Here is a 13037-nt window from a genome sequence, read left to right on the forward strand (position 1 = left end):
TCCCTGTGTGGCATGAATGTTACTTGCCACTTGTCAGCCCAAGCCTGGATATTGTTCAAGTCTTGCTGCATTTGGACATGGACTGCCTCAGTATCTGAGGAGTCGTAAATGTTGAACATTGCACAATCATCAGTGAACATCCCCATTTCTGACCTTATGCTGGATAGGAGATCATTGATGAAGCAGCTGAAGATGGTTGGACCAAGGACACTACCCTGAGGAACTCCTGCAGTGATGTCCTGGAGCAGAGATGACTGGCCTCCAACAACCACAGCCATCTTCCTTTGTGCTAGGTATGACTCCAACTAGTAGAGAGATTTCCCCCTGATTCCCATTGACTCCAGTTGCTGGGGATCCTTGATGAAAGATCATATTAAGGCAATACGAAGCACCATGCTCGAATAACTCTTCCGCTATCCACATCATTGGATTGGCATTACATGGCTTCTCCCTATGCATTCATAACCAGGTCATCTCCAGGAATAGCTGCATTTCCCATCCCTGTACTCTTAAATCTCCATAGATCCATACTTAGTTTCCACTCTCGCCCTCATCTATACAACGCCAACACAATCTACGGCGTCTGTGGATAATGGGTCAGGACATGAGATATGTACATTGAAGGCACCCAACTTGACCTCTTCTGACACAACGATTGCCTCTATTCTGTTAGGCTGCTTGGCCAATATCCAGTCATGAATGGATCTAAATTCTGTCAACTGAATACATGAACATACAAACTAGGAGCAGAAGTAGGCCACTTAGCTCTTTGCGCCTGCTCCGCCATTTAGTAAGATCATGTTCTGACTGTAACCTCCTCCCTACCCCCGGTAACTCTTCATCCCTTTGTTTATCAAGAATCTATCTAGTTCTGCCTTAAAAACATTCAAAGACTCTGCTTCCACTGCCTTTTGAGGAAGGGAGCCCAAGATTCTCTGCACTCAGCGAAAAAAATTATTCTTGTCTCTATCTTAAATGGGCGACCCTTTTATTTTTAAATGGTGACCCCTAGCTCTAATTCCCCTACAAGAGGAAACATCCTATCCACAGCCACCCTGTCAAGACCACTCAGGATCTTAAAGGCTTCAATCAAGTCACTTCTTACTCTTCTACGCTCCAGCAGTTACAAGCCTAGCTTGTCCAACTTTCCTCATAAGACAACCTGCCCATTCCTGGTATTAGTTTCATAAACCTTCTCTGAACTGCTTTTAATACATTTACATCCTTCCTTAAATAAGGGGACCAATACTGTACACAGTACTCCAGATGTAATCTCACCAGTATCTTGTACAACTAAAGCATATCCTCCCTATTTTTGCATGCAATTCTCGTCGCAATAAACGATAACATTCTATTGGCTTTCTTAATTACTTGCTCTACTTGTATTTTGCAATCAGAGTCAACATGGTTTTGTGGAAGGGAAATTGTGTTTGACAAATTTGCTAGAGTTCTTTGAGGATATAACAAGCAGAGTTAAAAAAGGGGAACCGGTAGATGTAGTGTATTTGATTTCCAGAAGGCATTTGATAAGGTGCCACTGAAAAGGTTATTGCACAAGATAGGAGCTCACAGTTTTGGATTGAGAATTGGTTAACACACAGAAGACAGAGAGTCGGAATTAATGGGTCATTTTCAGGTTGGAAAGGCGTAACTAGTGGAGCGCCCCAAAGATCAATCCTAAGGCCTCAATTATTTACTATCTATACTAATAACTTGGAGGAGGAGGCAGAGTGTAATGTATCCAAATTTGCTGACGATACAAAAATAGGTGGGAGGGCATGTTGTGATGAGGACATAAGGAATCTGCAAGGGGGTATAGATAGGTTAAGTGAGTGGGCAAAAAACTTGGTAGATGGAGTTTAATGTAGGAAAGTGTGAGGTCATGCACTTTGGTAGAAAGAAAGAATCAAAAGGGGTGATCTTATTGAAACATACAAGATTCTGAGGGAACTTGATAGGGTAGATATTGAGAAGATGCTTCCACTAGTGGGGGAATCTCAAACTAGGGGACATAGATACAGAATAAGGGGACACTCATTTAAAACTGAGGTGCAAAGGAACTTCTTCTCTCAGAGGGTTGTGAATATCTGGAATTCTCTACCCCAGAGAGTTGTGGAGGCTAGATCACTGAAAGAATTTAAAGAGGAAGTAGGTAGATTTTTGAAATATCAGAGAGTTGAGGGCTATGAGGAGTTGGCACGAAAGAGCAGTTGAGAATTGGGGCAGGTCAGCCATGGTCTTATTGAATAGCGGGTAGGCTTGAGAGGCTGAATGGCGTATTCCTGCTCCTATTTCTTATGTTCTTATGCACTAGGACACCCAGATCTCTCTGTATCTTAGAGCTCTGCAATCTCTCGCCATTTAGATAATAAGTTTTTTTATTCTTCCTGCCAAAATGAACGATTTCACATTTGCCCACATTATACCCCATTTGCCAGATCTTTGCCTGCTCACAAACTATGTCATTCTGTAGCCTCCTTACATTCTCTTCACAATTTACTTTCCTACCTATTTTTGTCTCATCAGCAAATTTAGAAACCATGCCTTCAATTCTTTCATCCAAGTCATTTATATAAATTGTAAAAAGTTGAGGGCCCAGTATTGATCCTTGTGGCACACCACCCGTCACATGTTGCCAACCAGAAAAAGACCCATTATGGCTACCTTCTCTTTCTTGATAGCTAGCCAATCTTCTACCCATGCCAATGTGCTATTCCCTATACCATGAGCTTTTAGTTTCTGCAAAAGCCTTTGATGTGGTACCTTATCAAATGTCTTTTGGAAATCTAAGTTCAGTACATCCACCGGTTCTCCTTTATCCACAGCTAGCCTCAGCAATGGTAACCACAAAACTATCGTCAATTGTCGTAAAAACCATCTGGTTCACTAATGTCCTTTAGGGAAGAAAATCTGCCATCCTTACCTGGTCTGACTTATATGTGACTCCAGGCCCACAGCAATGGCCTCACAAGCCACTCAATTCAAGGGCAGTTAGGATGGGCAACAAATGCTGGCCTTGCCAGTGACATCTACATCCTAGGAAAGATTAAATAAAAAACTGACTTCATAACCCCGGCCACCGTCTGATGCTGAACCAAACATTTGCATCCTTACTCAGCATCCTGGCGAGTTTGTGAACACATTTACCAATCACAAAAAATACTTAGTTTCAGCTTCATAACAGACACTTCCACCCTGTGTCTGCCAATCTGGCACTGAAACTCTTATTCTTGCCTTTGCCATCTCCAGGCTCAACTATTCTAATGTTCTTCTGGCCTGCGTCCCATTCACCATAAGCTACAGCTTACCAACTCCATTGCTGTATTCACACTCCTGTCCTTTCTGGCCTGCATTAGCTTCCAGTCCCTTAAGTAAGAGAATTTTATGTGTAATTGTCATCATGGCCTGGCCACTCACTCACTTGAACTCCCTTTGCCCTACCATTGACAATTATGCCTTTAGCCATCTAGAGACCAAGCTCCAGGATTATCAACCTAAACCTCTCCATCTTTCTCTTCCCATTTAAGTATCTGCCATGGCTCAATAACAACTTATATTTATACAGCACTTTTAATAAAATAAAATAACCAATGCACTTCACAGGAACATTAGAAAGCAACATTAGACACTGAGCCACACAAGGCAATATTAAAACAGTTGGCCAAGCATTTGATCAAAGAGGTAGGTTTTAAGGAGTATCCAAAAGGAAAAAAAAAAGAGGGCTAAAGGTGGGAAAGTTTAGGGAGGAAACTACAGAGCTTAGGTGGCTGAAGAGACAGTCGTCAGTGGTGAAGTAATTCAAATCGGGAATGCTCAAGATGCAAGAATTAGAGCAGTGCAGGTATCTTGGAGAGTTGTGGGGCTAGAAGACAGGGAGGAGAAAGGCTGTGGAAAGATTGGAAGACAAGGATGAGAATTTTAAAATTGAGGCTTTGTTTGACTAGGAGTCTATTTAGGTCAGAAATCACAGGGGCAGTAGGTGAACAGGACATCAAGCATGTAAGAACACGGGCAGAGTATTGGATGACCTCAAGTTTATGGAAAGTAGAATTTGAGGGGCCAGCCAGCAGTGTGTTGAAACAGTGAAACATAGAGCTAAAAAGGGCATGAATGAGAGTTTCAGCAAATGAACAGAGGCAGGCAATATTCAGGGTGGAAATAGATGGCCTTAGTGATGGTAGAGCTATGCCTCAGTGAGTAACACTCTTGTCTCCAAGTCAGAAAAATGTAGGTTCAAGCCCCACGACAGCACAAAATCGCAGCTGGCATTCTAGTGTAGCGCAGAGGGAGCAATGCATAGTATGGTGCTATCTTTCAGGTGAGATGTTAAACCAAGGACCCATCTGTCCTCTCAGGTGGCATTATTTTGAAGAGGTAAAAACTATTTATTCCTGGTGCCCCGGCCAAAATTTATCCCCCAAGCAATATCACAAAAGCAAGTTATCTGCTTATTATCAACATTTTCTTTGTGGGAGCTGTGCAAATATCCAGCTGCCACATTTCTCATTACAATAGTGACTACACCCATCGGCTGTAGAACGGTTTGGGACATCCTCAGATCGTAAAAGAAGTTTTATAAATATATCTTTGTTTAAGGGGCATCGTTGGCCAAGCATTTGGTCGATTTTCCTAGAGTAATTATAAGGTTGAGGTTGTACATGCTGATGATCGGCGCAGCTGTGTTCGAGGAGAATTCCTCACTCTAATGTGGATTATGTGTCGGCTCCTCCCCGCGCCGGCAATCGGACGAGCCCAGCTACCTTTCCTTTTCTTTGCGTGCACAGCCTGCGAGGGCAGCGGTCCCACCCACTCCTCGTCCGCTGACTCCGACCCGCTTTCTCCTGCCGACTGCTCTCGCTTCTTGGTCGCCGCCGCCATATTGCGATAACATCATAACCTCTAACCTTTACCCTTTACCCTCGGAGTGATTGACAGGAGCAGGGAACAAAAGGGGCGGAGCCTCCACCTCATTGGTTCAGGATGGCTTATATGGCAGCGTAATCAGGGGGCGCGGCTTGAGGAAGCAGCTTTGAAAGAGAATTGGTGTCAAACGATGGCCCAAATCCGACAGCACCTGTAATGTCAAAATCTGGACTCATGTTGGGAGATGCGAGTCCGGGCCCCGCGGAAGTCCTGGTGCACATGTGCCAAAACTTCCGATGGGCTGCATTGACCCATCAACTGGGATTGGAAGGCCCAGCTGAAAAATCGCAAGAAGGCTGGGTCACTGGAATCGCTGTGGGCAACGTCAGTGCGCGCAGCGTCGACACTGACCAGAAGATCTGGGCCGTTAACTCTGTTTCTCTGCACCTATAGTACCAGACATAGAAATATAGAAAATAGGAGCAGGAGTAGGTCATTCAGCCCTTTGAGTCTGCTCCACCATTCAATATGATCATAGCTGATCCTGTATCTCAACGCCATATTCCCGCTCATTCCCCATATCCCCTGACGCCTTTAGTGTCTAGAAATCTGTTTCCTTCTTAAATATATTCAGTGACTTGGCCACCACAGCCCCCTGTGGTAGAGAATTCCACTGGTTCACCACCTTCTGAGTGAAGAAATTTCTCCTCGTTTCGGTCCTAAGTGGCTTACCCCGTATCCTCAGACTGTGACCCCTTGCTCTGGACTCCCACAGCCAGGGGAAACATCATCTCTGCATCCAATCAGTCCAACCCTGTCAGAATTTTATATGTTTCAATGAGATCCCCTCTCATTCTTCTAAACTCCAGTGAATACAGGCCTAGTCTACCCAATTTCTCCCCATATGACAATCTTGCCATCCCAGGAATCAGTCTGGTGAATCTTCGCTGCACTCCCTCTATGGCAAATATACCCTTTCTTATGTAAGGAGACCAAAACTGCACACAATACTCCAGGTGTGGTCTCAACAAGGCCCTGTATAGCTGCAGTAAAACATCATTGCTACTGCTGAGTATATCCAGCACAGACCTGAGTATATCCAGCATTTTCTGTTTTTATTTCAAATTTCTAGCATCCACAATATTTTGCGTTTGTATTACAGTAACATCTAATTCAGGTTAACAGCACATGAGCATACCAGTAGATGTAATATATTTGGATTTCCAAAAGGCGTTCAATAAGGTACCTCACATAAGGCTACTTAATAAGATAAGAGCCCATGGTGTTGGGGGTAGTATATTAGCATGGCTAGAGGATTGGCTAACTAATAGAAGACAGAGAGTTGGGATAAGGTGGGCATTTTCAGGATGGCAACCTGTAACTAGTGGAGAGCCACAGGGATCAGTTCTGAGGCCACAATTATTTCCAATATATATTAATGACTTGGATAAGGGAAGTGAATATACTATTGGCAAGTTTGCGGATGACACAAAAATAGGCGGGAAGTCAAGCAGTGAGGATGACACAAAGAGTCTACAGAGGGATACAGACAGGCTAAGTGAGTGGGCAAAAAACTTGGCAGATGGAATATAATGTGGGAAAATGTGAGGTTATGCACTTTGGCAGGAAGAATAGAGGACCTTAATATTATTTAAATGGAGAAAGCCTGCAGAAAGCTGCAACACAGAGGGATTTGGGGTCCTTGTGCATGAATCACAAAAAGCTAACATACAGGCTCAGCAGGTAATAGGGAAGGGAAATGGAAAGTTGGCCTTTATTTCAAAGGGAGAATAAAAATAGGGAAGCCTTGCTAAAACTATACTAGGCACTAGTTAGACCACACCTAGAATACTGTGAACCGTTTTGCTCTCCTTATGTAAGGAAAGATATACTGGCATTGGAGGCAGTCCAGAGAAGGTTCACCAGGTTGATCACGGGTATGGAGGGATTTTCTTATGAGGAGAGGTTGAGTAGGTTGGCTTGTATTCATTGGAGTTTAGCAGAATGAGAGGCAACCTTATTGAAACATATAAGATTCTTAGAGGGCTTGGCAGGGCAGATGCTGAGAGGTTGTTTCCCCTTGTGGGAGACTCTAGGACCAGAGGGCATAATCTCAGAATAAGGGGTCGCCCATTTAAGACAGAGATGAGGAGGAATTTCTTCTCTCAGGTGGTAGTCAATCTGTGGAAGTCTTTACTGCAGAGGGTTGTAGGGGTTGGGTCATTAAGCATATTCAAGGCGGAGATAGACAGAGTTTTAATCAGTAAGGGAATCAAGGGTTATGGGGACAAGGCAGGAAAGTGGAGTTGAGGATTATCAGATCAGCAATGATTTCATTGAATGGCGGAGCAGACTTGATGGGCCAAATGGCCTACTTCTGCTCACACGTCTTATGGTCTTATAGTAAACACAGAAAGTGTGGTAAATAAGACTGGTGAACTGCATGCAAAAATAGGCATATGGGAATATGATGTAGCAGTAACGTATACTAAATATTCTGCATACAAGGTGTTCAGGAAAGATAGGAAAGGAAAGGAAGGAGGGGTGGCAGTATTGATTTAGGAGAATACTACATCACTGTAAAGATAGGATGCTCTGGAGAAGTGAAGGACAGAATCTATTTGGTTAGACTATTGGATGTATTTTATAGGCCATCAACCAGTGGGAAAGATATAGAGGAACTAATTAGCAGGGAAATTACAGAACAGGTGGAAGAACTATAGAGTAGTGATATGGAGGACTTTATTTAGAGTCATAATGGCACAGAATGAGGCCATTCAACCATTGAGTCCATATCAGCTCTCTGTAGAGGAATCTAGTCAGTCCCATTTCCCCATTCTATCCTGTGTCTATTCAATTTCTTTTTTAAATCATTGATCATCTCTGTTTCCACCACTCTTGATTCCTGGTCATTACCATTTACTGAATAAAAAAGGTCTTCCTCACATCCTGCCCCCTCCCACCACCACCCCCCCACCCCAACCCCCACTCCCCAACATACACCCAATCCCCACATCTCTTGCCCAAGACCATCAATCTCTGTTCTCTAGTTCTTCTATCATCAGTTAATAGGAACAGCTTTTCTTCATCTATCTTATCTAAAACTCTCATACTCTTGCACACTTCTGTTATTACTATTATTATAATGATCCTAATCTAGACTGAGATAACAATAGTGTACAGGGCAGAGAGGGAGAAGAGTTTTTGATGTGTTCAAGAGAATTTTCTTGACCAGTATGTTTCTGGCCCAATGAGGAAGGAGGCATTGCTGGGCCTGGTTCTGGAAAATGAGGTGGATGTAGTGGATCCAATTTCAGTAGGGGAACATTTAGGGAACAGTGATCATAATATCAAAAGGTTTAGACAAACAACGGAAAAAACAAGGCGCAATCTGGAGTAAATATGCTTAATTGGAGATGGCCAATTTCAGTGGTTAAGAAAGGACCTGTCCCAGGTAAATTGAAATTGAAGATTGACAGGAAGGCTGTAACAGAAAAAAGGGTTTATAACCAGTCCTTCAACAAAAACGTATTTAATGTAAAGGGAGCCGATATTAAACATCAATCAACTGTACTGTAAGGGCAGTTTATAAATGGACAAATTGTGAGAAATGGGCCAAATTTCACATCCCAGGAATCCGCAAGATAACTGAACTTTAAAAAAAAACAAGCTGGGAACTGAAATGAAATTATTCAGAGACAGACATGATGGGCTTCATGAATGTTAGCCAAGAGATAGCTGGTTCAATCATACCACACAATGGTATGTACTTGTTCAGATTTATGTGACTGCCTTGACCATTGAACTCCTGTTGCCAAGCAGTAAATAGCACTCGCAAGGTAATTGCTGTGGTTCCATTACGCCTGGGTTGGCACACACATCCTTTGAAAATACTAATTCAAAAACTACTTCAGAGGGTAAAACTTATTCGCCAATCCACTGATGTTGATAAACTCAGAATACTTCCTATCTTATATCTGTTAATGGGCTCTTCTCCATGGATCGCCACATTGACGTGGTAGATAAGTTTGTGGGCTCCAATGATCCCTTGAGTAATGCCATTGGGAGCTCCTTGCTCCTGGTAGGGCCATGCATGGCAGCAAGGTCAGGTTAAAGGTGCTGGACAAAGTGCGGTCCAAAAAGCCCTCAAATGCAGAACAGGCAAAGGAAGACTATTTGTCTCACCAGCTGCGAAGGTGGAAGAAGGCTGCAGTGGCAAGGTTATTCTGATCATTGTGCTTTGACATGTCACTGAAACTTGATCACCAACCCATCAAGATCATGTGGACAATGTCAGTGCCCCAAGGTCCCCACGGTAAACAAAAGACAGGCTTCTACCACAGTCCATTTTCCAAGTCCTGTGGCAATGGAGAATTGGCAATGGGGACAGAGCTGTGAACCTGGCAGTGCCTAGTCAAGAATCCGCACACAAACAGCAGATGCAGGATGGCTGTTGGACAACTCTGTTGTGACAAAGATAGCGTAGGGCAGCAGCATCTGTGATTGAGCAGTCCTCTTTAGGATACCTTCTGCTCACCCCAAATTGGGAGGGGGCTAGAAAAGGTGCTCTAAAAATAAGTTGTCTTACTTTCTCACACCCTGAGAGATCACCATCTTTGTGGTCAGAGAAAGAAAACTTTAAATTTTACAACTTGGAATGTTAGAAGACTCATGGATAATCTCAAGAGTGTCTGTCCTGAAAGAAGAACTGCAATCAGATCACGTGAACTATCAAGAGTCCAAATTGATGTCGCCGTCCTCAGTAGGACCCAACTTCCTGGGGAGGGGCAGCTGAAGGGACAAGCAGGGGATACACTTTTTACTGGAAAGGAAAGGTTGACAGAGACACTTATGTCCATGGAGTTGGTTTTGCCATCTGGAATAGGATCTTAGATGCACTACCAGAATTCCGCAATTGTATAAATGAAAGACCCGTGACACTTCATCTACAGCTCAGCCATAATCAATATGCCACCATCATCAGTGCTTATACCCTGCCCCTTGACTCTGATCAAAATGTTAAGAAAAAGTTTTATTCTGACCTTGCTGAAGTCCTCACTGCCTCCTGAAAAGGAGAAAAGAACATCCTTCTAGGAGTCTTTAATGCCGAGGTTGGATGTGACTCTGATGTCTGGAACAGAACTATTGGGAAAACCAGGGTGGGAAAAACCAATGCAATGGTGTCCTCCTGCTGACAAAGTGTGCTCAGCATGGCCTCATTCTAACAAGCACCCTCTTCTGCCAAAAGGACAAATACAATATCACAAGGAGACATCCTAGGTCAAAGCATTGGCACCTCCTGGATCCTCTTGTTGTTTAGGTCAAAGGTAGAAGTGATGTCTGTATCACTTGATCCATGTGGGGGACTGATGCCTGCTGGACAGATCATCGACTTGTTCAGTCGTTGATAAACATCACCTAGCACCAAGACATCGCAAGGTCCAAAAGTTAAGGGGAAGAAGATCAATGTCTCATCCCTAAAACAGCCTCACTGAAGAAAGGTATTCCAAGTGCAACTCAGGACCAATCTGGAAAACCTTCACACATCCAACTAAATTCCAGAACATTGGGATCAAATAAAGTCAGCTGTACTGGACTCCTGTGCCTAGACCATTTGTTTCAAGCATCATCTTAACCAGGACTGATTCAATTAAAACAATGCTGAAATAGAGCAAAAATGAGCAACCTTTATTGCCTGGCAGAACAACTCAAGGCTGCAAGTCAGGAAGGCAGCATCTAAACAGCTCAAAATTGACACCCAAACACAAATCCGGAAGGTGAAGAACATGTGGTGGCAAGAGAAAGCCTGAAAGATACATCAATATGCTGAACATCATGACAAGCAAAGCTTTTTTTCAAGCTGCCAGGGTCATTTATACAACAAAATCAAATGGACAAAATCCTGTTCACAGGATGGCATTTCTCTTCTTAAGAATGACAATACTATCTGTCAATGCTGGAAAGACCATCTTCCAACCTCCTGAACCGTGAATCCACTGTGACAGTTGATACTCTCCAGGCTATCCCCCCAGTACCCTGTGATAGAATCCATGGGTAAATCACCATAAATGGAAGAGCTGCAACAAGCAATCAAACAGATGAAAAACGACAAAGCCTGCAGGCCCTGATGTTATTCCAGCTGAGGTCTTCAAATCTGGTGGACTTTTGGACAAATGGCGATTTGCACAGTTACTGTGTCTGGCTGTTACTTCTGTGTCAAACTTCCAGCACTTTTTCTGTCTCTCAGAACACCCACCAACAGATAGACACTGGGGCAGTTTTTCAGCTCACTTTTAACCCCTTCTTTGTATGTTCCAAGTGGGGAGCAAATTCACAAATCTGTCTGGGCATTGCTCACAGGATTTCTTGATGAGATGATACTCATCTCCCATTATGTCCCATTGTCTCTACCAGAGGGAGCAATTAGTTTCTGGATGTCTTTAGAGGTACCTTGTCTTGCAATAGGGTGGGGCTCCATTGCCTCTTAAGGAGACACCCTGCAGCATTCCAGCCAGTGGTTTATATGCATTTTTAAAAACTCAGGTTTTATTTTTAAAGTCCAATATTTCTGGATGCAATTCAGTGCTTTTCCTTCATTACCATGACAATTGACTACATTATCAGGTCCACTGATGGTGGGAATTGTCCCCGAGCTGCCAGTGACAGGGATCGCCTTCCTCCTTGGGAATGATTTGGTTGGCAGTAAGGTGGCAGCATCCCCTATAATTCTAGAGCTGCCAAGCAGGAAAATGGAGACTGAATAGCTGCAGGCAGAAGCTGAAGGGATCTTCCCTAGCTGTATAGTGACGCTGGCCAAAGTCAGACTGGCAGAAGTAAAGGAGGCTCATGAGGGACCAGTAAAGGTTAAAAAGGTCAAGAAAGGACCAGTGGAATTAAAAACAGACAAAGAGAATGACCTGGAAAGCGAGTTGGCAAATACATTTTTCTCATAATTAAATAGGCACCAGAGAGGCCCCAACGCAGGTAAAGAGACAGTGAGGGAGATGCCCCAATGAGGAAAGGCACATTGTTAAAACGGGAAAAATAAAGGTTGAAGATTTGCCTGAAGTATGGTTTACAGAAACTTTCTTTCCAGATTTAAATAGGGACCAGGAGAGTTCCCAAACAGACAAGCAGAGCTTGAGGGAGATGCCTCACCCAGTTGAATAGCCACAAGGAAGACCAGCAGGAGCTGAACATCCATTTGGGGCAGCAATGTTCCAGGAGAATTCTCAGCCTTTGTCACCCCGGTGGTCTATGCTGGTGTAAGGTCATACCCTTTAGCCTTAAAAATGCGCCAGCAAGCTTTTAGATGTTGGCAAACCAGTTGGTAGCTGGACTCAGCAGTTGTGCAGTGTACCCTGATGACTTGATCATTTACAGCGGGACCTGGAGTGACGACTTGGACCACCTGGACAAAGTATTCCAGCATATGAAAAGGACAAGCTTGGCGGTGAGCTTGGAGAAAAGCAAATTCGCAAAGGCCAAGGTGACTTAGCTGGGATGCGTAGTGGGGCAGGGAAACGTGCTACCCTGTGAAGCCAAAGTATGTACCCTACTCGATTTCCCTACTCCCAAAACAAGAGGGAAATGGCCTGTCTAGGAATGTGCGGGTTCTATAGAAAATTTGTCCTGAACTTTGGCATCCATATGGTGAAGGTACACCCACAGTGCTGTTAGGGAGGGAGTTCCAGGATTTTGACCCAGTGACAGTGAAGGAATGGCGATATATTTCCAAGCCAGGATGATGAGTGGCTTGGAGGGGAACTCTTATGTGGCAGTGTTCCCATGCATTCATTGCTCTTATTGTTCAAGGTGGTATAAGTCATGAGTTTGGAAGATGCTGTCAAGGCGCCTTGATGAGTTGCTAGTTTTCTTATTTCATTATATACTTTTAAATTAAACTCCACTGCACTGTTATTTCTCAATGGTGCCACATTTACATTGTCACTTACATTATTGATTATTTCTTTACCCTGCCACCTCCCCCAACCCCAGTGAAGTGTCCCTTGTTTTTCCCCAGAGTTGGTGACCCTGGTGGAGTTGGCGCAGCAGAAGCACCAGAGAATGATCAGAAAGACAGGGTAACATGCCAACTGAAATGTAATGGGTGAGGGAAGCTCTTGAGAAAAATTTTGAAAATAAGCAGTAAGGTTTGTTTATTTTTTCCCACC

At 43.7% G+C, this 13037-nt stretch overlaps 1 protein-coding gene across 4 annotated transcripts in view; it reads right to left on the reverse strand.

Moving 5' to 3' along the window:
* Positions 1-4904, reverse strand: part of ppwd1 (peptidylprolyl isomerase domain and WD repeat containing 1) — a 40512-nt gene extending 35608 nt beyond the window's left edge. For all 4 annotated transcript variants that reach the window (XR_013577553.1, XR_013577552.1, XR_013577551.1 and 1 more), the window contains exon 1: positions 4761-4904. Coding sequence is in view for 1 of the 4 variants with exons in the window: in XM_078548871.1 (XP_078404997.1) it covers positions 4761-4878 (118 nt within the window). In the remaining 3 variants the exon portion in view is untranslated. The remainder of the gene's footprint in view (positions 1-4760) is intronic.
* Positions 4905-13037: the final 8133 nt, after the last annotated feature.

This window comes from Cetorhinus maximus, chromosome 1 (assembly GCF_964194155.1).
Source record: "Cetorhinus maximus chromosome 1, sCetMax3.hap1.1, whole genome shotgun sequence".
Classification (NCBI taxonomy): domain Eukaryota; kingdom Metazoa; phylum Chordata; class Chondrichthyes; order Lamniformes; family Cetorhinidae; genus Cetorhinus; species Cetorhinus maximus.